The 27,300-nt window shown below is 41.3% G+C and overlaps 1 protein-coding gene across 3 annotated transcripts in view; it reads left to right on the plus strand.

Moving 5' to 3' along the window:
* The window catches only part of LOC130873162 (TRPM8 channel-associated factor 1), a 46,965-nt gene extending 21,710 nt beyond the window's left edge, over window positions 1-25,255 (plus strand). For 2 of the 3 annotated variants that reach the window (XM_057767772.1, XM_057767780.1), the window contains exons 2-9: window positions 3,637-4,270; window positions 14,616-15,610; window positions 15,859-15,956; window positions 16,495-16,708; window positions 17,002-17,241; window positions 18,050-18,387; window positions 19,813-20,063; window positions 22,869-25,255. In XM_057767772.1, the coding sequence (XP_057623755.1) occupies window positions 3,651-4,270; window positions 14,616-15,610; window positions 15,859-15,956; window positions 16,495-16,708; window positions 17,002-17,241; window positions 18,050-18,387; window positions 19,813-20,063; window positions 22,869-22,878 (2,766 nt within the window). In that variant the 5' untranslated portion in view covers window positions 3,637-3,650 and the 3' untranslated portion in view covers window positions 22,879-25,255. Of the gene's footprint in view, window positions 1-3,636; window positions 4,271-14,615; window positions 15,611-15,858; window positions 15,957-16,494; window positions 16,709-17,001; window positions 17,242-18,049; window positions 18,388-19,812; window positions 20,090-22,868 lie in introns of all 3 variants that reach the window. The other variant, XM_057767788.1, reaches the window with a different exon arrangement.
* Window positions 25,256-27,300: the final 2,045 nt, after the last annotated feature.

A 27,300-nucleotide genomic window follows, 5' to 3' on the forward strand; every position in this document is an offset into this window, starting at 1 on the left:
TGGATTGGGAGCCTAGGTTCATCATTTACCCACCTATATGATATTAAGCAAGTGGCAAATTCCCTGACCACTCAAAAGATTTGGGGGGTTATTCCCCAGAAACTGTACAGTGGAGAGAGTGATAATATATGCCTTTTAATTTTGTCAGAACTAAGCAAATTTAATTAATTATGTGTTGCAATATGAGAAAGTTGAGGAGTGTTTTGCTATGACTGTCATTACTGTTGTTACTATTCTATTGTTACCATTGTCTTAGCCAAAAAAAGGTTCAAAACTTACACAGGGGCTTGAAATTCTCACTAAAAATATTGTCTAGATCATTCTAAATAGATACCAAATAGATTTAAGTCATGTACACACAAACTATCTCAGAGAGCAACTAATGAGGTAGGCGTATAAATACGAATTCTCTTCTCAGAGGGTGTGACTTCCACACTATGGAAAGCATTGGCCAAGACTGAGAGGTCTGGTGGGTCTCTCTTGAGGGAATGTGTACGGTGTGAGGAGATGTGCAGCTGGATGTCATCTGGGGTACAATGGAGTGTCTAGGGAGATATGTGGAAATTGATTAAGTGCATGACTGAATTTCAGATCCTGGACCACATACATGAAAGTGATCCTAGGAAACTCCCTTGTCTCTGATCTATGTCCACTCCTGGGTTTCAGTTACTGGTGTCCATTTGTAGTTTTGTGGGGCATTCAGCATCTATGGATGTATTTTTTTAATTCTTCCACTCTTATTACAAGGGAGTATGGATGGGCCAATTAATTATCTTCATGTTCTCCTTCATCTATCCATCTTCTCTGCTCTGCCTCCTCCTCCTTATCTCAATTCATCCTTCAATAACCTTAATTATACTTCCTATAATTCCTGTTGTCTGACTTATGCCTTTGATTAGTTTTTTCATAGCAAATTTTGAATTTCCTCTTTTGGGTACAACGTAACTTAGAAAAGTAGAGTTCCTGAAGACAGAAGGGTGAGTGACAGTGGGGATGCGAGTGGGGAAGACAGAAAGGAAGTCGGAAATGGGAGCAGAGTTTGTCCTGGGTAATAGTTTGAGGGAAGAGAAGTAGGATCTGTCCTGCTCTGAGAGCTCGAGGGAGGGAGAAGAAGCTGCGACTGTCTTGGTAATAGCTTGGAGGGAGAAGGGCATCAGCTGGAGACTTGCATGAGCTGCCTCCCCGCCGTATGGAAGGTCACACTGGGGAAGGGTCTCTCCAGTGGACACAGGGGAATCTCTAGATTTCTCTTCAAGGACAAAATGTTACTAGAGTCCTTTCGGAAGAATAAGGGTAGGAACAGACCCAAGAGACTTGGAAACAAGATTCCTTCAGTCCAGACATGAATTACTAAAGAACCAAATCGGGTTAATCGCAGTGTGCTGGCAAACTGTCAGCGAAGATATCGTCAGGGCTTGTGGTCAAATGGAAATGGGAAGAAATAGGAAGAGTGGACATACTGTGACTCTCTCTGCACAGTGTGCTGCTGTCCTGGTTATTTATGGGCACCAGGAAAGACAAGGAAGGGGCAAGTTCCTCCCTAACTTCTGTTGGCTAATTGCTAAGATTTCAGAAGTGCACCACCACACACAGCTCCAAATTTAAGGATTCTCTAAATTAGGGACATGCCACAAGTCAGTGGTTCACATTTTTCAGCAGGCACTTGAGTTTATTAGCTACCTGGGACAGAGGTCTTTCCATCCATGGATGTGGAATTCAAAGTGGTGTGGGAGAATTGTCTGTGTTCTGTCAATCATGTATTTTAAAACACTGATTGACCAGGCAAGAAGTATAGGCGGGTCAACCAGAGAGAAAGTAGAGGCAGGGCGATGAGAACAGGAGAATGCTGGAAATGAGAAAGCCCATTCCTCCCATTCCAGTCCAGACCACTGAGAAACAAGATGTAAACTACCTGGCTGACAAAGGTACTGAGCCATGTGGCTAACATAGATAAGAACAATGGATTAATATAAGCTACGAGAGCTAATGAGAAGACTGACCTAAAGGACCAATCAGTTTTATAACTTATGGAGATCTCTGTGTGATTTTCTTTGGGACTTGCCGGCTGTGGGAACTTTTTTGGGGGGGCTTGCGGCTGTGGGGTACCAGGAGGGACAGAAACCCCAACAAGCCAGCCCTCATGTTACATCGAAGCACGCAGGTCAAAGTCTTTTCCAGGGATCCAGAGAGATATGTAAAAATGTATGCCATAGCCATTATTCCTTATGCTCAGCATCAACTTTAACATTAGCTGCAAAATAAGAGAACTGTGCAGTCACCATCAATAAATGCTCAATCTGATGGTTGCAATACCCAACAGCAGATTCAAATTCTTTCTTGTGAATATCCCATATTATTCACAAATATAAGTGAGTGATTTACTCTTAACCAAACAAGTACAAGAGCAAATGTGTAGTATGTGCCCATGACTGAACACTGGTGGAAGATTGTAGAGAAGCATTGAATCGAAGCTCCCAATGAAGGGTATTTGGGATCTGGTATATACAGGCAACACTCTTCTCAGCTGTGTCTTAGGTGCAAGGAAGAATCTGCCATAACTTCATAATTTGCTACATTCTGCTTCTGGTTGTCTGGCATGTGGTATTCAGCCACTGAGAGCTTTCATGATTCTCTGATTCAGCTTGGGACTGACTGAAACTGGAGATGCCTGACTTTTCTGCCTGGTATTCTAAATGCTCCCAACTGAGGTTAATAAGCCCAGCAAGGAAACTAAAATGGATGGGAGAGGTGTGAAAGCAGAGCAATTTGCACCACTGCACCAGTTCTCAGAGGTGTCCACATCAAATGATTACAATTAGGGTGGTTTAAAAATGATACTGTTTTATATCTGCAAAGTTCTAGAGCGGTGGTTCTCAACCTGGGGGGTTCCAATCCTTTGGGAGTCAAACAGCCCTTTCACAGGGATTGAGTGTCAGATATTTATAATTCATAAAAGTAGCAAATTTGGAGTTATAAAGTAGCGTTGAGACAATTTTATGGTGGGGGGGGTCACTACAACATGAAGAACTCTATTCAAGGGTTGTAGCATTAGGATGGTTGAGAGTCACAGCTCTGGAGGGTTAAAATATTTCTGCCCAGGCTTCAGTAGTGCTGATTCCTTCTGGAGTTTCAGAGGTAGAATTTGTACCATGCCTCTCTTACAGCTTCTGGGTTTTGCCAGCAAGCTTTGTTATTCATCGGTCTTCAGACACATCTCGTCATTCTCTGTCTCCATCTTCTAATAGCACTCTACTCTATGTGCCAATCCCTCAGTTTCCAAATCCAACATGGCCTCATGTTGACTAGGTAGCACCTCCAGACCCTATTTCCAAAACAAGTTGCATTCATCGATAACAGAGCATTAGGAAATCAAACTACTGTCTTTGGGAGACACGATTCTACCATCATCTCTTCTTTCTGTGTTGTTTCCCTCTGTGGTGGATGAGAATCTTGCACTCTCTAAGTTTGGTCATGAGGATGAATTAAATACATGGATACTGAGACTCGAGTTGTCTCAATGTCTGTCTTTTTACACAGTAATGTCATTGCTACAGCTGGTAGAAGAAGTACCTTGCTTGGGTTTTGATTCTTTAATCATTCTTTGCTAAACTGGGTCTTTGGTCTTTTTCTCTATAGAAACCAACAGAACCATGGCGACTCCTTCTGCTGCCTTTGAGTCCCTTATGACTGGAGTGACAAGCTGGGATATCCCTGAGGATTCTGTCCCATGTGAACTGCTTCTTATTGGAGAGGCTTCATTTCCTGTGATGGTGAATGACATGGGCCAGGTCATCATTGCTGCCTCTTCCTATGGCAGAGGTCGCATGATCGTACTAGCTCATGAGGACTACTTGGTGGAAACCCAGCTCTTTGTCTTCCTTGTCAATGCTGTGGGATGGCTCCGTTCCTCCTCTAAGTCTCCCATTGGCATACACCCATCATTAGAACCATTGGTGAAAATCCTCGATAGTTGTGGAATAGACTCACAAATTGAACCTGAAGTAAATGACTCCCTGGGAGTTTACTGTATTGATGCCTACAGTGAAACCATGGCTGACAAACTAGTCCAGTTTGTGAAACGCGGAGGGGGCTTGCTCATAGGAGGCCAAGCCTGGGATTGGGCTAACCAGGGCGAAGATGAAAGAGTTCTGTTCACATTTCCTGGGAATCTGGTGACCAGTGTAGCTGGTGTGTACTTCACTGAAATCAAAGCGGACACAAGTTTCTATAAAGTCTCTAAGAAGATGCCTAAGATCCCTGTCTTAGTTAGGTGAGTATCTTACCGCGATGGGAAGTTGGCCTCATATTAAATACAGACATGATTCCATCTGTGGGTTCTTTCCAGATTTAATAGAAAAGAATAGACATGTATTTGCTACAGTCAATTAGATTTTTTTAAAAAATAATCCGAGTCTCAGGATGGGCCAGGTTTCATTGACACTACCTCCACAGACCAATCCACTTTTCTCTTTGAAAAGAATTCCTATTAAATCTGATATTCCTCAGCACTTAGCTTAATAAAAATATTGTTTACCTCAAGAATTGCCATGATTTGGCAGGGAGATTCATAGGATATTTCCTTACAGTAAAAAAGAAAATATTAGGAAAAGAAAATCATAGAGCAATCTTATGGGCCAAAGTCTGGAAGGCGGTGAGTATTTGGAAATGTTTGCATGGGTTTAGGAAGGAAACAGAAAATTGTAGATTTGGAAGTTGAGTTTAAAAGAGACAGTACAGTTATATGTATAATGCTAGGCTTTGGAAGACGACTTTTATCTCTGGGGTCAAATGGTCATCTAAGAATGAAGATGACAGATGCTGGAACAGAGGCAAGCTTCACTGAAGGTTCCAGAGAGTGTATCCCGATCTGTTTTATAGACATATGGTGTTGTACATACAGCAGATTAATAAGCACGTAGCAAACATTCATTAGGTGTATGACTAGATTGAGGAATGTGGAGTATTAAAAGCTGTGGTCCTCTCAAGAGCAGAAAAAGTCACTAGGTCACTTTCCGTTATACATAAAAATTCTTAGCTTTCTCATAAAAATTAACACTGTTAGTTCCAACTAGTGGTAACAAAGTGAGGAGGATTCAGTGAGGCCTATAGAAGGATGATAAATAAGCTAAATTAATCAGTCTTCATAACAGATTAATCAGACAAACTGTGTCCTCTCTATTTTTGGAAAGAAGTCACCTTGTCTCATTTTTAACCCCAAATTGGGGCTTCAACAAGAAGTGTAAACTATCTTTCTGTTTACTCATTAGTTATTCCAGAATTTATTGAATATATTGTTTCAGATATTACTTCTTATCTTAAGACTGAGTTACAAAGATTTGAGAATGAATGGCATGGGAGTATCTCTAATGACAATATCTGGAAGACATTTAAAAAGCCAAATAAGATGTGATGCATTATAGTGCAGAAGAATTTGGAAATGCATCTAAAGGTAGTAGCTGTACAGTGTATCCTTAGAAAGTCCTTCCAACTCTTTCCACCTAGAAGGAGAGTGTCAGGATATAACCTCTGGGTTACCCTTTTAGGTACCATTCCCTTTAGATCTGGTTAGTGTGATCCTGTGTGTTCCCAAAGTCAACAGGCATACAAGGAAATGAATGTTCAACAAGTGATCATAGCCTGCATATTCAAGTGCCCTAAACACATTCACTTAAATACCATGTTGAAACCTAAATGAGCCAACCTTCAAGTTGACATTATATGTGTCCTTTCCATCCTGAATATTAGTGAAATGATATTAGCCACAGAAGAATCTTTTGACTTTCAGGTTACTATAAGAGATTTCTGAGTTTTGAAAGTTGTGTCCCCAAGTGACTTGGAAAACACCAGGGTGTTGGGAGAAGCTGTTAGTTCATTCCCACTTGCCCAGGCCTGAAATAATCACGTAGAAACTATATTATTTGCAATACTGTTTGGCTAATAGCTTAAGCATATTTCTAGCTAGCTCTTATACCCTGAAGTATCCCATCTCCATTGATCTGTGCATTACCATGAGGTCGTGGTCTACGGCAAAAATTTTTGGTGGGCTCCAGCAAAGGTGTCTGTCTCTGGCAGTGGCAATGTGGCTTCTCACTAACTCTGCCTACTCTCTCTATGTATATCTCTTTCAGCCTGGCTTTACTTTTGACAGAAGTTTCTGTCCTTCCTGGTCTCGCAGTTGTTAAGTACCAAAGAAATCACACAGAGATCTCCATTAGTTATAAACTGATTGGCCTTGTACTCAGGCTTCTTATTAATTAATTCTTATGTCTTATATCGACACATTATTCTTGTCTGTGTTAGCCACGTGGATTGGTATCTTTTTTAGGTGAGGCAGTCACATCTTGCTTGCTCTGTGTCTGGCTTCCTCTCTGTCTGCATGACAACTGCAGACTAAAACTTCCCTCTTCCCAGAATTCTCATTGACCCGCCTCTACTTCCTGTCTGGACACCCCACCTATACGTTCTGACTGGCTACTGGCCAATCAGCATTTATTTAAAATACAAGTGACAGGGTACAGTCCTTTGTCCCACAGCACTTTACCCTGTTAAGCCATTGCCCAAAAGCAGCTTCTTTATTAACCAATGGCAGTAAAACGTATTCAGAGCATATATCACCTCTCACATCATTGAGGTAGGTATAGATGAGTATTTGCAAGAAGGAGCTGCAGATTGTTTGAGGTTATTGGTAGTTCTGTGCTGAATATATGTAGGATAGAGCAAATCAGTAAAGTCAATAATTGTTTGATTGAAAAGAATCAGCAAAGTGATAACCACTAGATAAGCTGACCATAACAATAAGGGAGAATTAAAAATGTAAAGAATGGAGGTAGGATCATTAATATGGATCTAAAGATATTAAAAGGGTAATAAGAGAATTTGTATAATCTATACCAGCAAATGCTTCAATAATTCAGATGAAGTGGACAGACTTCTTGATAGACACATATAGGTAAACAGAGACTGTGCATTGGTTTCCCGGTTGCCCAGACCCAAAAAAATCACACAGAAACTATATTAATAACAACACTGTTTGATCAATGGTTCAGGCATATTTCTAGCTAGCTCTTATATCATAAATTATTTCTATTAATCTATATATTACCATGAGGCTGTGACCTACCTGTAAGGTTCTGGCATCTTTCTCCTTTGGCAGCTACATGGCATCTGCCTGACCTCACCTTCTTTTTCCCAGCATTCAGTTTTCCTGCCTAGCTCTATTCTACCCTGCCAAAGGCCAAAGCAGCTTCTTTATTAACCAATGGTAATAAAACATATTCACAGCACACAGAGGGGAATCACACATCATTTCTCTTTTTTGTCCAAATAAAAAGGAAGGTTTTAACCTTAACATAGTAAAAATTACATATAACAAAATAAGTATCAAGCAAGAATTACAGTTAGAAAGATTCTTTGTGAGTCTAAAGCATCATATCTAATTTATGTTTTATCATAACTAGGGAAAACTATTACTTTCTTCAAATCCACCAAAGACACCAGAAGGATATAATATTACCTAAGTAAACAGGAAGTGAATTATAAGTAACTTTCAAAACTCTAAAATAGACAGAGGCATCTTGTTGCCTGGACAGTCACCCAAATTTCTTTTGTAATGTTGTTGCATTCATCTTCAGCCTACAGGCCCATAATATCTGGCAGGAAATTTGAAAGACAGTTTTGCCTGCATTGGTAGTTTTTCAATTACTTTCTTCGGTATCCTCTATAATGTCTGGCAGACTCTTTCATGAAGTAGGAACTCTGAAGGACTCTCTCACCTTCTTTGGGCAAGTTCAGCAGTCATTTTTCTGTGGGTCCTGCATGTCCAGTTTATATAACATACCATCAAGCAGTTCAGACAAGAGCACTTCCTTGCTCAAATGGCTAACTAACACCATAAGGAGCCTCTTTCAGTGCCCATCATCTTCCTGAAGTAATTGGTACTGCCAGGAGAAGATGTGTGTCACTGTCAAGTATTGTCTAAGTTCTTAAAAGCTTTTAAATGCCATATTCTATAGATCTTTGAAGTGTTGAAGATTGTCTATCTAACTGAAATATATCTCTGTATATCTAGAAAACATAACTAACATGACTACAAGTTTGACTATTATAATGACTACCTATTAATCTGAAATATTTAATTATACATTGTATTTTTAAATGAGCTATATAAACATAATATCTTAAATAAGAGTATAAATACACATATAAAAAACTGACTTTAAATTTTGTATCAATAAACCAAAGTCCATACCAGTGTAAAGTATTCATTTCTTTATCATATTTCTCTTTAAATGAAAACAGACATTTATAAACAATCATTCTGGGAATTTGGGCATAGTTTTCTCCAAACTGCTTCCTGCTGTTTGTTAAATGAAGTAGCTTTAGGGTTCATGGAGACCTTTCAGGTGGTCTTGTTCCATCAAACCACATTAGCTTAGAAGGAATCCACAGGTTCTCTTTTTTTTTTTTTTTTATTGATTTTCAAGACAGGTTTCTCCGTAGCTTTTTTAGGTTCCTGTCCTGGAACTAGCTCTTCTAGACCAGGCTGGCCTCGAGCTCACAGAGATCCGCCTGCCTCTGCCTCCCGAGTGCTGGGATTAAAGGCGTGCGCCACCACTGCCCGGCCAGGTTCTCATCTTCTATAAAAACAGAAACAGAATCTCTTTTCCAAAGTAACATATCCTTAGAGTCAGATTTTCAAGTCATGATACCTTTAAAATATACATGTTGGTTTAGCTTAGCAGGCCCCAGAATCAAATGTTTTTCAGCAGTTAACTCATTAATAGTAAAAAAAATCCAATGAAAACACAGTAATACACATAATCCAGACTCTCTGTGTATATTCCATCTTTACAGGACTTGTTTTTTTAATCTATTACTTTTTAACATTTATTTTACTATCTTTACTCCTTTAATCTATGACTGTCTGTACTCTTTCTTCTCTCTCTCCTAAACCCATGTACATTTATCTACCACTGTGACACATTCACAGGTATTTTTGTCTGTGTCTGTCTTATTGTGTATCTGTAATCATTTTCTGACATGGAGAGGGTTTTTTTTTAATGCTAAGCAGCACAGCTAGGGCTATTGCTGTGGCTTTGCCTGTTGCCCCATTCAACATGGCAGATGTATGTTCACCACCTCTATGAGCCATGTCCCTTGCCCCAGATCCAGGGACAGAGTGGGTCCGTGTCGCCATAAAGCAATGTGTAACAAGCTGCTCACAAACCCCATTTAAGTGCTCTGTTGCAGAAATTCTGGGAAGAGCCAGAGCCTTTCATGCAGCCAGCACAAATCAGGCAGTTTTTGCTACTAACACTGAATCAGGAAGCCTTCTCTTCAAGGAGCCATGCCTCTGCTCACTACCAGAAAACAGAGCCTTTCTGAAAATATACAGGTACCACAAAGTTCCAATTGACTCCCATTTTTTGTGGGTCTAGAAGCCCCCTTTTTTGAAGCTTATGCTTTAAATGAATGTGCATTGCCCCCACGTTGAATGCCATTATGTAAATGGAAATTGTGCATAGGTTTCCTAGCCATCCAGACCCAAGTAATCACATAGAAACTATATTAAGTATAACAGTGTTTGGCCAATAGTTCAGGCATATTCCTAACTAGCTCTCATATCATAAATTAACCCATTTCTATTCATCTATGTATCACCACAAGACTGTGGTCTACCAATCAGATTCCAGTGTCTTTCTCCTTTGGCAGCTACATGGTATCTGCCTGACTCTGCCTTGTTTCTCCCAGCATTCAGTTTAGTTTTCCTACCTAGCTCTATTCCATCTTGCCATAGGCCAAAGAAGTTTTTTTTATTAACTAGTGGTAATAAAACATATCCACAGCATACAGAGGGGAATCCCACATCAGACACAAATTATGAAGCTAAACATAAGGAAAGAGACAATGTATACTAAAATAAATTGAATGGTAGTTAAAGCACCCCAGTTCTGTGTTGAAGTTGGTTTCCTGGATTGAATTCTAGAAGACATTAACAGTAAAGCAAGTAAAAAATATATAGTTTTCAAGGTATGGTGGTACAATCTTTTAATCCCATCACTCAGGAGGCAGATAATTGCCACATCTCTGCACTGTAAGTTCCAGGCTACATGGTGAGTTATAGGCCAACCAATACTACATAGTAAAACATTGTAAATAATAATAATAATTATTATATTATATAATTACTATATGTTTATATAAAATAGTTTATATAATTATATATTTAATATCATAGCTATTATAATAATAACAAAACTATAATGATAACAATAACCAAAAAGTTAGAGATGTTTGTTCATTGGAAGAGCTCAGTGTGAAATACATAGCATCCTTAGATTAATCATCATCACTTCTACCTCATCATCCTGAATGCTGGATGGTCCAGTGTTCGCCACCTGTTAGCTAAAGATAGTTGTATAGATAAACAGCTTTCTGTGTTAGCATGAGAACTTGAGCTGCATTCCCAGGAGTTTCCCCAAAGAAGAAGGAGGGGGAGGAAAAGGTGAAGGGGGAGAGAGAGGAGGAGAAGGAGAGGGAGAAGAAGAAGACAGCTAGTCAGGGTAGTCTACCTGTAATCTCAGCATTGAGTAAGGAGAGCAGAAGGATGTCTGGTGCTTGCTGACAGGCAGTCCAGCTCAGTTGGTGAGCTCAGGTTCACCAAGAGACCCTATCGTAGAAAATAAGGCAGAAAGTGGTTGATAGAGGAATGCCCACATCAAACACACACACACACACATACCAAAATGAAATAATAAAGCCAGTGAAAGACACTTTTAAAGGGAGAGGGAATCTACACAGCAATATCCCATAAATGCAAAGTTCTTTTTGTTTGTTTTTTCAAAACAGAGTTCTCCATAGTTCTGGCTGTCCTGTTACTTGCTCTGGAGACCAGGCTGGCCTGGCCTTGAACTCAGAGATCCACCTGCTTCTGTCTCCGAAGTGCTGGGATTAAAGATGTGTACCACAATAGCCTGGAACAAAGTTCTTGATTAAATATTAATAACTGAAATAGTTTAATATACAAAAGAATAAAACAAAACTCAACCATCCTACTTATAAATGGCTGGTTTGCTAATCAGAACCCAAATTAATTTAGCATGATAACTGGAGAAAATGAGATTATACAGTTCAATAGATATACACAAAGCATTTGAGAAGATTTCATACTTGATCATGCTAAAACACGGAAAAACTCAGTATAAAAAAATAATTTCTTCAGTCTGAAAAGAGGCATTCACTTTGTTCTGTTTGTTTACCTTGTTTTGTTGGGATTTTTGAAAAAGGGTCTCATAGCATAGCCTGGTCTTGAGCTTACTGTGCAGCCAAATCTGGCCTGGAACTTTAATAAATCCTACTGCCTCCACCTCCAAAGCGCTGGGGTTACAGATGTGTGCCTTTGTATCCATCTATAAAAACATTCTTAAAGATGCAGCAGTGTTTTTACCTTAGAAATGAGAACAAGGCAAGGCTAGTACTGGTGCTGTCTTTCTATTCATCATTGTATAGAAAGCATTTATGAGCACTGTGGGGCAAGAAAAAGAGATTAAAAATCAGGAGGCAGATTTTTCTTTACATACCTAAATATACTAAAGTTTTTAAAAGTATTTATTTATTTATTTATTTATTTATTTATTTATTATGTATATAATATTCTGTCTGTGTGTATGCCTGAAGGCCAGAAGAGGGCACCAGACCTTACTACAGATGGTTATGAGCCATGTGGTTGCTGGGAATTGAACTCAGGACCTTTGGAAGAGCAGGCAGTGCTCTTAACCGCTGAGCCATCTCTCTAGCCCTATACTAAAGTTTAATTTATAAATGAAGTACATTGCAAGTATAACAATAGCTATTAATAAAAATCTAAGAATTGTACAGTATATTCTAATAAAAGGATTATGAATGTGGTCTTTCAATCTGTCTTTTAACAATTTATTATTATTCTTTGTGTGTGTGAAAGAGAGAGAGACATGGAAAATAAAGTGTCATGAGTACTTGTGGAATCAGAGAACAACAGAGTCTGTTCTGTCTTTTGCCCTTTACGTGAATGTCAGGGGTTTAACTCAGGTCCCTACCCTTGTGCCAGCAAGGCCTTTATCCATTGAGCCATCTCACCTTCCTCTCACAGACTATCTCACTGCACTATGATCACCCTTTTGGTGGGTGTATATATAGCATAAATAATAAAAATCCAGAGACAGATATTGGGGTTCAAGCTGAAGATCAGAGAAGCAAATCAGCCAACCACTAGAGAGAAATCTTCAGACTGAAAAGAGAGCGAGTACCTGTCTGATCCCTCTTTATGTTCCTCTCTAGTGCTGGGATTAAAGGCTTGCATCACTACCGCCCAACCTCTATGGACTAGTGTGGCTGCTGGAATTAAAGGTGTGTGCCGCCACTGCCAGGCCTGTGTAGCTATCTTTGCACTCTGATCTTCAGGCAATCACTACATGTATGATACAATGCCTGTGTGGCAAAGTGAGGTGAAGTGAGCGAAGTGACTGAAATACTGTGCTTCTTGCATAAGGGTAGACAAATTGGCCACTGAAACAAATTATGTAGTTCAGAGACACTTGCTCAATGAGTAAAAAGCCGTGTTCTCAACATAGAGTTCAGGAACAACCAGATACCATAATGGGAAAGGTGAACTTTGACCCTTAATGTATTTCATACAATACTCAAACATAGGTCTGGACTCAAGTACAAAAGAAAAACTGAAAAACTTCTAAATGATAGCCCAGAAAGCAAACAAACAAACAAAAGCAAGAAAACCAAACCAAAAACAAACTCTTGCAACCTTGCATTAGGCAGGGATGGCCTGTGGAAGACAATGTACAAGACTACAACATGGAAAGAGGGGTAGCATCTCAGCCATCTCATTCCTAAGTGTTACCTGAGAGACATGAAGTCATGTCCTCCCCAAAACATCACGTAACATGTTCTTTTCTTATCACTGGGTACCCTGAGATTTTCTTATCTTGGCTATTGTGAAAATGCTACAAGGAACATGGGGTCTCTGGAAGGCACTGGTCTTATTGCTGTGGGTACATACCCAATGGAGGGTTGGCTAGGTCATGTGGTAGCTCCCGTTTAGGTTTCCAAGGTCTCTGCAAACCATTTTCTATAATGGCTCTACCAGTTTACATTCCTCCCAGCAGTGTGCGAGAACTCCCCTTTCTTCACATCTTCGTCCGACTTGCTATCTTTTGGCAGTTTGAGAGTACTCATTCTAATAGATGGGGAGAGGTTCCTCCCTCTGGATTTGATTTCCACTTTCCTGGTGAGTAGTGGTGGCAACTTTCTCATAGACCTGTTGACCATATGTTTGTATGGTCGTGAGGTGAGGTGATCTTGTCCATTGTCAAGTGCACTGAAGTTCTCGGCTGATCACTACTGGCTACTGAGAGGTATTTTCCCAAACAAATGAGAATCCTGGCTCTTCCATTTCTCCATCTTCTCTTCCTTGAATGCGTTCCAGATTCTTCTGTTATCAAAGGTTTCTGATTCAGCTGTTTCCATCTATGCTGTGTCCTACATAAATACTCCTCTTCCAACTTGCTGAGTGTGCCTTGATCAGGTGATAGTTCGAGTTTATCTTTATTTTAGTGACTTCTATCCCATCTCAGAATGCTGTGTGAAAGAGAAGAAAATCGGAGCAAGAAGAGATGGTTAAAAGATTTTTATGGTTGATGCCTCAAGGAAGGAGAGGACCAGTCTGCAGCAAGGCCCCAGTTTCCTTGCTAATTAGTCAGAGCTCTGTACAGTACAAGAGCTGAAAATCCATTGTCTATCTGACACTCATTTTGTATCTCCTCTATGCCGGCTCCTGTCATAGCTTGACACCTAACAGAAGTGACAGATTCAGTTCTGGAGTTGCAGGTGTGTAGAGGTCATCCTACACATCAAGGGCTCAATCTCCCTTTGGAGTTTGGAAGTGGCCCGAGGTCCTTATGGTGGGAGGAGGTGGGTTATGCATAGGAAAAACACTGGTGCTAAGCAAAATGGCACAGCATGTAGCACTGCTCTCATCTTGGGCAAGATGCAGACAGGTGGTGTTCAGACATGGTACTCCCTCCCACTAAGGGACCACAGGTCTCATGAGAGTTGAGACTTATGACCACCTCCTACTCCATCTTCTGAGGTCCTGACTGTTCACTGGCACCACTAACTCTGCTTTTATCCCAGCCATTTTCTCTATCAAATTAGTGTTGTGAAATATATACATGAGCCTCATTATAGAATAAAAACATGATTCATTACCAAATTCTTCACATATTGGAATACATACATGGGTGGAATAAGCGTGAACTTAAGTCTGTACTGTTCTGCCTTAAATATAGCATCTGATAAACACAGTAAGATTTTCCATGCAATTTCCTTTGAAGAATTGGTGATTTGAAAATGAGCATAACAGAATTAATGGTCAGAGTTGTGCCCTCTTTCCAAAAAAATGTTCATCTTCTCGGTTCTCCAAAATCTTCTACAACATCTTAAAAAAAAAAAAAGAAAAAGAAAATAACAATATTAGTGAAAGTGTTGGGACCCTTGTGTCACAGCATTCAAGGAACTACATGCAGAGTGGTCCCTCTAATCAGGAGTGTGTATTTCTTTCGCAGTTGTGATGATGACCTCTCAGAAGACAGAGATGAACTTCTGCATGGCATCTCAGAGCTGGACATCACCAACTCAGACTGTTTCCCATCCCAGCTTCTAGTGCATGGGGCTTTGGCTTTTCCCTTAGGGCTAGATACCTACCATGGCTGTGTGATAGCCGCTGCCCGCTATGGCCGGGGACGAGTGGTTGTAACTGGTCATAAGGTGTTATTCACAGTGGGTAAACTTGGCCCATTTCTGCTCAATGCTGTCCGCTGGCTGGACGGGGGCCGCAGAGGCAAGATTGTGGTGCAGACAGAGCTGAGAACACTAAGTGGTCTACTCGCAGTAGGGGGTATAGACACCAGCATTGAGCCCCAACTGACCAGTGATGCAAGTGTCTATTGCTTTGAACCCACAAGTGATGTAGACGTTAAGGAGCTGCAAGAGTTTGTAGCAGAGGGTGGCGGGCTATTTGTTGGAGCCCAAGCCTGGTGGTGGGCCTTTAAGAACCCAGGAGTGTCCCCTCTGGCTCGCTTCCCAGGAAACCTGCTCCTCAACCCTTTTGGCATCAGCATCACAAGCCAAAGCCTCAACCCAGGCCCCTTCCGTACCCCTAAAGCAGGAATAAGGACTTATCACTTCCGTTCCACCCTGGCAGAGTTCGAAGTGATAATGGGCAGGAAGAGAGGGAATGTGGAGAAGGGCTGGCTAGCCAAGCTGGGACCAGATGGGGCAGCTTTCCTGCAGATTCCTGCAGAGGAGGTCCCTGCTTACATGTCCGTGCACCGACTCCTGCGGAAGCTGCTGAGCCGCTATAGGCTCCCAGTGGCAACCCGAGAGAACCCTGTAATCAATGACTGTTGTAGGGGGGCCATGCTTTCCCTGGCCACAGGTCTGGCCCACTCCGGAAGTGACCTCTCACTACTAGTCCCAGAAATTGAAGACATGTACAGCAGCCTCTATCTGCGCCCCTCAGAGTCTCCCATCACCGTGGATGTCAACTGCACCAATCCAGGTACGACGGCAGGAGGATGGAAGCTTAGTTTTATGGGCACCAGCCAAACAGGGACATGATATTGCTGCAGTGTTGGGAAGTTTGATCATCACTATCCTTCACTATCTTCCTCTACAAGAAGATAAGGGTTGGGTATTAGGCAGTGTTTGGCAGAATCAAAGCAGTATAGCGGGGGAAGGACTGGCTGACGTCATGAGGGGTCTGTGCAGCACTGTATGAAGCAGTCTTCCCTTCCTGTGCTTTGGCAGGCACGCGATACTGCTGGATGAGCACCGGACTCTACATACCCGGAAGGCAAATCATAGAGGTCTCCTTGCCTGAAGATGCTGCCGCTGCTGATCTGAAGGTAGGGCCACTCCCCATCTCACCACGTGATGCAGAACCCCCATGCTTTTGCAGAACTCCGATGCTCTGGCTAGCCTAGTTGGCATTGGATAGGGTCTGCATAACACACTACTGACAATACAGTTTTTAAACATTTTTCCCTTCTTAATGGTGAGGAAACTTTGTTTTGATATATAATGAAATATATCAAATGATACATTTTGGAGCCCAGGACTCTGTAAATCATCTTGCCTCAGAATAGCCATCTCTGCTCTTAAAATTTGTTCTTTTGACTTACATATTAGAATTAGGACTAAGAGACCTCAATAGAAGGTTCCCTGACATTCTATAAGCATTCAGTCAGTGAGTATTACCTTACTTTCTGTCTCATTACTTAGGACATATGAACTCAAGAAGTGCTGTTTTATGACTACCATACATGACATCATCAATGGTACATGGGGTCATAGCCTAATCCCCTTCCTGAGTCCATCTCCTGTTCTTTCTTCTACCACCCACACATACTCCATGTGACTGTGAGGGTGATTTCTCTGCTTCAGATACAAATTGGCTGTCATACTGATGACCTGACGAGGGCCAGCAAGCTTTTCCGAGGCCCCCTTGTGATTAACCGGTGTTGTTTGGACAAACCCATGAAATCCATCACCTGCCTCTGGGGTGGTCTCCTTTATATCATCGTGCCTCAGAATAGCAAATTGGGCTCTGTGCCCATCACCGTGAAGGGGGCTGTCCGTGCTCCATACTACAAGTTAGGTGAGTCGACATTATAAGGGCACACTGAAAAGTGGGAAGCTGAGAATGAAGAAGTTTCTCGGGCTATTCAGTACAGGAGACGGGGTAGACCAGTGGAGGGAGGTGGTTGGTTTCTTTAAGTTCTGCTTTGGTGGCAAGAAAAAAAAATCAAATCATACCCACAGGGGCTTCTAAGAAGGGTGGAGAAAAGGGATGGCTTTCATCTTGGGGTTCTCATCTGGGGTTCAAGTTGTAAGCATGTTTTAACTTAAGGGACTTAAGGACGGTTCAAAATCTATTTCCTCTCTTCATAGGGGAGACATCCCAGGAAGAATGGAAGAGGCGTCTCCAGGAACATCCTGGTCCATGGGGAGAGTTAGCCACCGACAACATCATCTTGACTGTGCCAACTGCAAATCTTCGAGCTCTGGAGAATCCTGAGCCACTGCTCCGCCTCTGGGATGAAGTGATGCAGGCTGTAGCGAGGCTGGGTGGTGAGCCCTTCCCTTTGCGTCTGCCTCAGAGGATTGTGGCTGACGTACAGATCTCAGTCGGTGGGTATTCTGAGCCACACTTGCTTCCCCAAATATTTTCTTCCTTCTTTCCACAGCCATTAAAGCAATGAGAGTAAAATGGTTTTTTGCTAGCAAGACATGTAGATATATTCTTTGTGGTTTAAATGGAAATGGGAGAAATTACATCAAAATAAATACTAGCTTCAGTGAGCATGTCAAGAAATGTAATCACAGAAATCAAAAGATGCCACTTGAGCTTTGTTAGGTTCCCCCTGGGAATCTTAAGAAGTTGGAAAATACAGCAGAGGGCCTTAACCTTCTTGAGGTAACTGGAAAACTCGGAACAAAGAGCTATTTGAAAATGAGTCCAGAAGCCTAAACAAAGGGAGTGGGTACAAGCATGGAAGCACCATGGAAATTTTTCTAGATCCTCATTTTTACACTGCATGACTATATGTTACAGTGTGCTGTCAATGTAGGCAATCCCACATGGAAGGATGGGGCAGAGGCATCTTCAGAGAGTTTGAGAAAGGGTTATAAATTAGTCTCACATGGTTACCACCACCACCCCACCCCATAAAAGCAGAACACTCAAATAGCAGCATGAATGGCCTTCAGTAACCTGTACTCCTCCAGGGCTCAAATCAGAAGAAAGATGAAAATGTCACTGTAGAATGAGCACAAAGAAAGCCTGGAAGTTGTCTGGGCTTGGATGACCTCTTGGAGCAATAGGGGTGTTAGAAGGAGCCGGGGGCTACTGTGTGCTTTGGAAAAGAAACAGTTCACAGACAGACTTAATGATGAGATGAGAGAATGCTGACCTGCCCTTCTTCTTCTATATCCCCAGGCTGGATGCATGCTGGGTACCCCATCATGTGCCATCTGGAGTCAGTGCAGGAGCTCATCAGTGAGAAGCTCATCAGGACCAAGGGGCTGTGGGGCCCTGTGCATGAGCTGGGCCGCAACCAGCAGAGGCAGGAGTGGGAGTTCCCACCACACACTACTGAAGCCACCTGCAACCTGTGGTGTGTTTATGTGCATGAAACGGTCCTGGGAATACCTCGAAGCCGTGCCAATATTGCCCTGTGGCCCCCTGTTCGGGAAAAGAGAGTCCGAATCTACCTAAGCAAGGGGCCCAATGTAAAGAACTGGAATGCCTGGACTGCATTGGAAACATACTTGCAGGTACTGGGAAAGACTGCGGGGTGGTAAGGCAAGGGGGGTGGGGGGACACCAAGATCACATGGTTAAATGATAAGCTAGTGACCCTGGGGACCACCTCCTTTATCGGCTTCCCACATTCAGCCACATGAGTCCCGAGAGAGTCTAGGGCTAGCAGCACGTAGTGATGGCTCTCTGTGCAGTACTTTGTGTGACCCTACGAAGTGTACAGCCCTGCACTAGCTTAATAATGTCAATCATCCTCCCATGGTGTGGTAAAGAGTGCTTAGCACTGAGAAATGTTAAATCTGGTTGAGTTACATGGAGTCCTATAAATACACTCTATTCTCCGTGGCTTTCAAGCCAAATATACCAGTGATTGAAATCAACCTCTCCTACTTCATAGCTCTCAGGCCGCCCTCCTCACTCATTCTATAATAGGTTGTGACCCATTTTTTCCTTAGATGAGTATACTGCTTCCTTGCTATTAGAAAGCTTTGCTATGCTAAAATTTTGCTAGAGATTCCACTGTATGCAGGCATTCCAGGACTCCTCTCTGCCTTGGATCTGGAGGTTCACCTTGCCTTTGAACTGACTTTCTATACCCCAATTTTTCAGCCCCAGTGCCTGGATCAGTCCCTAGATCACTCTGGGGAGTGACGTCATCTTGGATTTAAGCCCGGCATGATTTATTCTGGTTCTCCCACCTGCTCCAACCCTTCACTGTCCATGCTCAGTGCTACTTTCTCCTTATGTGCTCATCCATGAAGCAAAGACATGTTTGTTCTAACAACTACCAAGAGGCCCCTGAACCCCAAAACCTTGTGGCCCTGGCTAGCGTAGGCTCGTTCCAGTAGCCACATGAAGGTTACTTTTAAACAGGCCCTGTGGCTCAGTCAAGTATGAGCTTTTTCCAGTGGCTCCTAAAGATGACAACTTCTAAAATTCTCGTTCTTTGTTATAATTATCTATAGACTTCTACCTGATTGGCTTACTCCCCCAAAGACCATTTTTAGTGGCCTTGTGAATTAGTATTAGGATGAGGGTTTGGGGGAGTTCCAAGCTATGGGAATTTAACCTGGCAACTGTGAAGGCTAATAAGGATTGCTCCTCCACCCCAGCCAGTTTTAAATCCCTGTCTTCTTATCACGTTGTTCTCTTCATGATCTCGCGAGTAGATGAACAGAGACAGTGTGAGAAACACTGATCGCTGGAGCTGCTTCTGTGACTATCACTCACTGTGGGTCTGCCAAACACTGTCCTGGCCTCGACACTTTTCTTAAGATTAGTAAATGAGAGAGGAGGGCCTGAGGCCTGCACACAGGATGATCCGTGGTAGATGAAAAGCTAAATTTAGCAAGCTGAACTGACTAACTTCACTTGTGTATGTGTGTTGTGCCTTATTTTGGTAGATTGGGTGTCTCACCTGCTTTCAACTTTCTCTTCTAGCTCCAAGAGGCCTTTGGTTGGGAGCCGTTCATTCGTCTCTTCACTGAGTACAAAAACCAGACCAACTTGCCGACAGACAATGTCGACAAAATGAATCTGTGGGTGAAGTTGTTCTCCCAGCAAGTGCAGAAGAACCTGGCTCCGTTCTTTGAGGCCTGGGCCTGGCCCATCCAGAAAGAATTGGCTACCAGCCTAGCCTATCTGCCTGAATGGAAGGAAAATATAATGAAATTGTACCTCCTCACACAGATGTAAGGAGTGCCCATCGAGGTGGCAGGTAGAGAGGTTTGGGGAGGTAGGCAGAGGCTGGGGTTTACTCCTCTACCTCTGTCTTCTAAAGTTCTGGCTTTATCCTCTTAATGCATTGCTCCTGTGTCTTATTCCTGACTTCTGTCTCTAGGAAGCGGGTTAAGAACATGGCACAAAGTGAAGCCAGACTTTCTTAGGAACAAGGCCTGTGTTTAGGAGCCCTACCCCTTTGCCCTACCCCAGGCACCCTCCTGACCCTGTACTGGCCCAGTGCTGGGAGCTTGGGCATTTGTGTCTGTGCTAACCACTGGTCTATCGTGACAGGACATAGAGGGCAGTCTTTCCGTTGTCTTCGGGATAGGTATAGAAGTCTCTGCCTCTTGGGGTGGTCATGGAGTGTCTGACTGATGGTTTTAAAGAAACTTGTGAACTATATGGTGCGTGCTGACTAAGAGTTGCTTCATTTCATGCTGACCCGTCATTCTCTTCCACAGCTCAGGTTAACAGCAGCCTTTTTCTTAGCAGACTCCGGGTGCCCAAACACTAGGTCTTTTATTGACCATTTGTATGTTACTGGCAAGATCCTTGACTTGTCCATGGCTCTATGATCTCATCCTATAAATTGGGATCTATTTCATATGATTATTGGGAGAACCGAGCTTTGCAATGCCTCTAAAAGTGATTATTGCAGTTAAAGGGTGTGAGAAAATGTCATATTTAACTAACCCCAAATTACTGTATATCTAGACTTCACTTTTAGGTGGTATTAACAGATGTGGTCATAGCCCTTTAAGGTTTTTAAGCTGATATATGAAAATATAAAACCGGCATATATTAACAAGATGCCATGTAATGTCTAATGTATGAATACAGTTTTTTATATCTGAATTGGGTAAAATGCATCCGTCTACTCCAGCATCTATCACTTCTTCAGACAAAATGCCTTCAAAATCATGTATAGTTTTTTTTTTTTTTAATATACAGTGCATAACTGTTACTGAGGGCCAGTGGGAAAAGACACCTGCTGCCAAGACTCAAGAGTCTTCTCAAGTCTCAGAACTCATTTAGTAGAAAAAAAGACCCAACTCTTGCATGTTGTCCTCTGACCTCCACATGTGTTCTGTGACACACACACAAACACACTAAATAAATTTAAAAGAAATGATTTATCTGCCCTACCCTATCTTACACTACACATACCAACCCCTAAGATGATTTTGGTACTTTGCTTTATGAATAAAAGAAAGGATTCGACACTCACAATGGAGTTTTTTGATGGTTGTTTGAGACCAGGCCTCTCTATCTAGGTAGAGCTGGCTGACTTCAAACTCAGTGATCTTTCATCCTCAGCCGCCAAGTGTTGGTGTTACAGGTGTGCACAGCCACACCCAGTTTCACGATGCAGTCCTTTTTCTTTTGTCTTTCACAGCTACTTATATTTGATCTCTTTACCCAGTTCTTTCAGTTCAAATTCCTTCTTTGATAAAATCCAGAGTGGAGATCTTAACAAAAACCAGAACAATTGTAAGATAGTGTTTAGCGTTAGCAAACAATAGATGCCCAGCTTTTGATATGTTTCCACAGGGAGGTTCAAGACACAATTGCTGTCAAGGGTTACTGATTACACATCTACAGAAAACTTCACTTTGGAGCAAGATAATTCCACAGAGCTAACCCAAATTTCATTAGTTACTACACATCCAAAGATCTCTTGGTTTCCCCCATTTTCTTTTAAAGTTTCTTTCATAGTTTTAATGAGTGTTTGCCTCTAGGATTGATGTTGTGCATAACCAGTGATCCCTCTTATTTTCAATTTGTTTTAGTCTAATCTATTTTATTTATATAGCTTGTTAGTGGGTGAATGCACAGACTATAAAGTTTATGTGTGTGTGTGTGTTTTTTTTATCATGTAGCTTCTCAATTCTAGATTTATTTCATGGATATTTATCACTGAGGCATTTTGAACACAAACATTCAATCTTTATAAAATAATTATTTTTAATTATGCGCTATTAAATATGTGCCAGGCATTGTACTGGTTCCCATACATAGGTTTATCATTTACTCTTCCCAGTAATCTTGAAGTAGAAATTATTATCACTCTTATTTTAGGAGTAAGAGAACTGTATTTTGTGGAGATTAAGTCAATTATGTGGGACACCACTGCTAATAACTCATAGGTCTATGAGTTTGAAGCCAAGCATTCTGATTGCAGATTGGGTATTCATAATCGTGGTGCTTTAAATAGCCAAATAAAGAAACAAATCAGTAACACAGAACATTTATCCTCCTGCTTGCCAGAGCATGGGCTCTTTAGGCTTAGCCCTTATCTAACCTTAGCAGGACAAAAAGACTCTGATTCTCCAGAACATCTCTGGAGAGGGAGAATTTAAATCAGACTCCTAAAGGGCTTCCCTGTAGAAATGTGGTGAGCCATTAGCATCAGGAAACTCCTTAGGTTTCGGTTATTCAGACAGTTTGTCACTCTCCCCGGAGTACATGAGGGCATTTTGCGGTTTATTGGATTTTGAATCATGATGTACCTGATTTCCCGAAGTCCCAAATGCTTCGTGTTTGCAGAGAGAAAATTGGATCTTCAATCTTTTAGGATAAGCCTTTTCCATTCTCACACTTCCGGCTTAATCTGTTTCCATTCTCACCCTACCCCTTTAATCTGCTTTCAGTTGAAAAGCCTGGGTCTTTTCAGTAAAGTTATCTATGCTGTTTCCCTGTCGAAAGCCTCCAGTGGTGCTGCCCATTTAAGATGATGGACTAAACTTGTGCGTTTGCCTTCCCTCCTTTCCCAGGCCCCACTGAAACCGAAGACAAGGAATACAAAAGAGAATTGAGACATTGAGACACTAAGCAAAGAAAACTAAAAAAGCATTTGGTTGAAGAAGATCGCAACAAATTTTTGGAAGAGATAAAGTAAATGAAGCTTGCTAATGAATGGGAAATATGAAGGCACGTTTCAGACAGAATACACTGATCTGACCATCGTAACCCCAAAGAGACTTGAACACTAGAAAAGTCTAGCTACTAAATAATTGTACCAGTTGTAAATTGACCCCTATTCTACCCTACCCCAACCCTTGTACATAGAACACAGAAAATCTACCATTGGTACTAGTGAAGCTGTTATTGTTATTGTTGTTTGAATAAAGGAATCAAATAAACCACCTGAGGAGAGGGAAGAATTAGTGTTCAAAAAGGATACTCTTTTCATGGAAATAATTGGCCCCCTAGCGTTTTTGTTAATTTTCTTCTGAGATGTGGGACCCTGTTCACATACCCAGGGCTTCTAGTCATAGGAAAGATTTGCTGGAGAAACAGGAATCCTTTTAAAAGACAATAGTTAGCACAGGCTCTTAATGTGGACTTTCTGACAGAAATTCCATGCGTGGAAGGAACGAAGGGAGACTCCTACCAAAACTAACAACTTAGATGTAAAAAGATTTAAAAAAAATATTATAAACATAAGGAAACAAAATTCACAAAGAAAAAAATTCCTTAAAATTTTGGCCATCTCTCCAGGAAGATCTGAAGGGCATTTTTAAGATAATATGCAAAGGGAAAATTTTGAACATTTTTAAAGCAAAATAAAACTGCCAAAAGTATTCAGTAGCTAGGCTGGAAAATGAAATAGAATGAATCTCCCCACATATGCAACAAGATGAAGTAATAGGAAGGAAAACAAGAGGAAGGAAGGAAAGAGAAATAGACAATCACTGTTTAACCACTGTGAGTTCCCAGAAGACAGGCCATAGATAGCATGGATGAACAGAGAAGAAGAAAGACTTGAGGAACACCAGAATGAATGTTGACCAACTACATCTAGGTACAGTGCTAAGAAAAAATTAAACAGTAGGACTAGAACATATTTGGAGTGCCCAGAGAAAGGAAAACAGTTGAGCCAAACCTGGATGAGAAGTGTCTGGCAACTTCAGTTGCGGCGCTGAATGTTAGAAGTCAAGGGAGCAGTGGATTTACTTTACTTTTGAAAATGCTTGTTTCTGGAACTCCATATGGGTCAGATTGTCGAGAGTAATGTAGAAATAAAGATAGCTTTTGGCAAGTGAGTTTTTAGAAACCCTCTTTCTCTCCTCTGTACTCTTATTAAGGAAATTTTTTCCATGTTAAAAAAAAATGAGGATTAAAGTCCCAAAAAAGAAGGAAAGTGGTCCTGGACACTGGTGGACCTCACCCAGGATGTCTTAGTCTGGAGTGGGAGTTATCTAATAGACCCATTTTAGAAAAAAACCACAACCATTGGGCTCCAAGAAGAATGTGGCAGAGTAGTTCTGAGTAAATGAGGCATTTGGAGATGTGGAAGACATACAGTCTTCTATCACAAAAAAAAGAGAAAAAAGAAAAGAAAAAAATCAAAGACTATGTCAAGAAAGAAATTTAGGCTCAACTGTGCAGGGAGATAGAATGGGATAGGATTCTGAATGGGCTATGAGAAGAGACTTGACTGGCCATTGGCAGTAGATAGATAAGTTTTGTTTCCAGTGGAACAGTCATATGACATTGGGAGTGTAGAAATATGTATATCTGTCCACCTATCTCGGTAAAAAGTATTTTCTAGCCAAAATAATGTAGATGCCACTTATAGGTCTTCAGTGTTCTGATCACCCAGGAACAAAGCCTGAAAGAACAGAAGTGGGAAGTGACATTATCCTGCTGAGGGACAGCAGAGTGGAGGCTGGATTCATCTGGAGAAGAGGAGTAGAGGGAAGAGTGGGGCTACTTGAATATTCAAAGTGGGGTTGAACACAAACTGTTCAATTAATGGAACACAGCTGTATGATCAGTGCTAAACATTAGACCCTCAAAAGGATGAAAAATGACATATCTATTAAACATTTGGAGAAAGGCAGGTAAGGGAAAGGTGGAGAAGATGTACGTTAAATCGTTATCTTTTGTAATGGTGAATTATTAAAGATTGTCTAAAGTTAATAAGTCAAGAGATTTTTGTTCAAACATGTTATTTAAAGGTAGGAAGCTAGCCACCAAGAAGATCCAAAAATAGATATTGTTAAAAAGCATCTAGGAAATGGGGTTAGAGAAGGGGGTGGGGTGGAACTGTGGTTTCATTTCAAGGTCCTCTGTATTATTTAATTTTTTACCTTGTGCATGTATTACTTGGAAAAGTTTGTAATAAACCAAAATAAAACATCCTTCAGAGACTTTATATTGACTAAGATATGGTTGACTAGCTGGCAAGGGCAGCAAGCACTGGGGTTCATTCGATGTGCCAGTCTAAGTGGTCACAAGTCCTCCATGACCCTGTAATTCTAGCTACTCTGTCTGGCAAGATTCAAGCACACTTCACCTCCTCTTATTTCTATGGATATTCAACAGAACACAAAGCCCGCTGCTGTACTCGCAGGCCTTGTGATTAAGTCTAACAGGCTTGCAGTACTTTGGAATGAAGGAGTGTCTGTAAGGCTGACCGTGGGGCTGCATTACTCTCGGATCTTCAGGCAAACTTTATTTATTAAAATACAAATGAAAAATTACTCATTCTGTTGTTTTGGGCAAGATATGCAGCAACTACACCTGAGACCAAGTACTCTGTAGGCAGCCACTCCCTGGGTTAAACCTCCTGTCATTTCCCTGAAGGAGCAGGAATAAGCTTGAATTCTCTGACGCTTGATCAAAATGGAGCAGATTCACCTCTATGGGCCATCTTAATATCTAAAACACCAAGTAACCACAGCTTAGGTTGGAATATCTTGTTTGTAGTCGCTTCTCAAGGCAGACTTCTTGTCAATAACTTTGAAAGAGCAAGAGTAGGCATAAGCTCTCTGACCTTCAGTCATGGTGGAATGGACCCAATTCTGTAGGCCCCCACACAAAATGAACCTGAATATTCATTTCCATTAGATTGTGTGTGTGTGTGTGAGTGTGTGCATGTGCATAACCTAATAAAGGATAGTAGAAAATATTTTCATCAGTACTCAAATTACCTCCCTGAATTTATAACCTGTGTGTGACTGGAAACTAAGTTGGTAAAAATTTTGACTTTATTTGACTTTCAACTTCTCTGGTAAACTAAATTAAACCACAAGGATAATTACATCCCCAAGTAAAATCAGAAGTGCTTTATATGGGGCTTTAGAGGCGTGTCTCAGCACTGAGGAGCACTTGCTACTCAACCAGAGGACCAAAGTTCGATTCTCAGGTCTCACTTGACAGCACACAAGTGTCTGTAGCTTTAGTTTAGAGGAATCTAATGCCCTCTTCAGGCTTCTGCAGAACTATGCCCACACGTGGTACACAGACATACCTGCAAACAAAACACCGATACACATTTTAAAATAATTTTTTAAAAAAAAACATTCAGAGAATCATCATAAATTTAGGACTTTTGTACAATAGCTACCCAACATTTTAGCGCCCTATTTTAGTCTGGCAAGTAAATTCATTCGTATATATTTACATTTACCACAATTTGCATTTACATATACTTTAATCACAATTATTCTAGGGCCTAGAAGTATAACTTATAAAACAAACCTTTTGCAATTCTAGTTTCCTTTCTGTTGCCATCACAAAACACCCTGATCAAAAGCAGCTTGAGTAGAAAAGGGTTTATTTGGCTTATACTTCCAGGGCATAATCTGTCATTGAGGGAAGTGAGTACAAAACCTCAAGCAAGAACTTGACGCAGAAACCACGGAGGAATTGCTGGCTTTCTCACTGCCCCGTGCTTAGCTATCCTTCCTATGCAAACAAGGATGACCTACCGCCCTGGGAATGATACAACCCTCAGGGAACTGAGCTCTTTGCATCAAATAATAATAAAGGTCATGCTGATGTGAGCAATCCCACAGTTGAGATTCCCTTATCAGTTAGTTGACTCTAAGCTATGTACAGTTAAGGTAATGTTGACTAGGTCCTCAGGGTGTTATGTTCTAATATGAACACAAATATTCTAGAAGAAGATGTGATGTGGTGTATGAAGTATTATGAAGAAAAATATTGTAGATAAGGATGGAAAAGTGGACGGATGGGTGCGGTCCATAAAATGGGCACATTTGTTGCTCTATGTAATGTGATCTAGGGAAGTTTCTGAGGGTGATATTTAAGCAGATCCTAAAAAAGAATGATGCAGCACACTATGCAATTAACTCAAAACAAAGGGAAGTAAAAGTATGCAGAGCGCATAGAAGAAACACTAAAGCAGACGCTTTGGAATACCATCAGTAAACAGCTACTTTTCCAGATATAAAT

Source organism: Chionomys nivalis, chromosome 1, assembly GCF_950005125.1.
Source record: "Chionomys nivalis chromosome 1, mChiNiv1.1, whole genome shotgun sequence".
NCBI classification, from domain to species: domain Eukaryota; kingdom Metazoa; phylum Chordata; class Mammalia; order Rodentia; family Cricetidae; genus Chionomys; species Chionomys nivalis.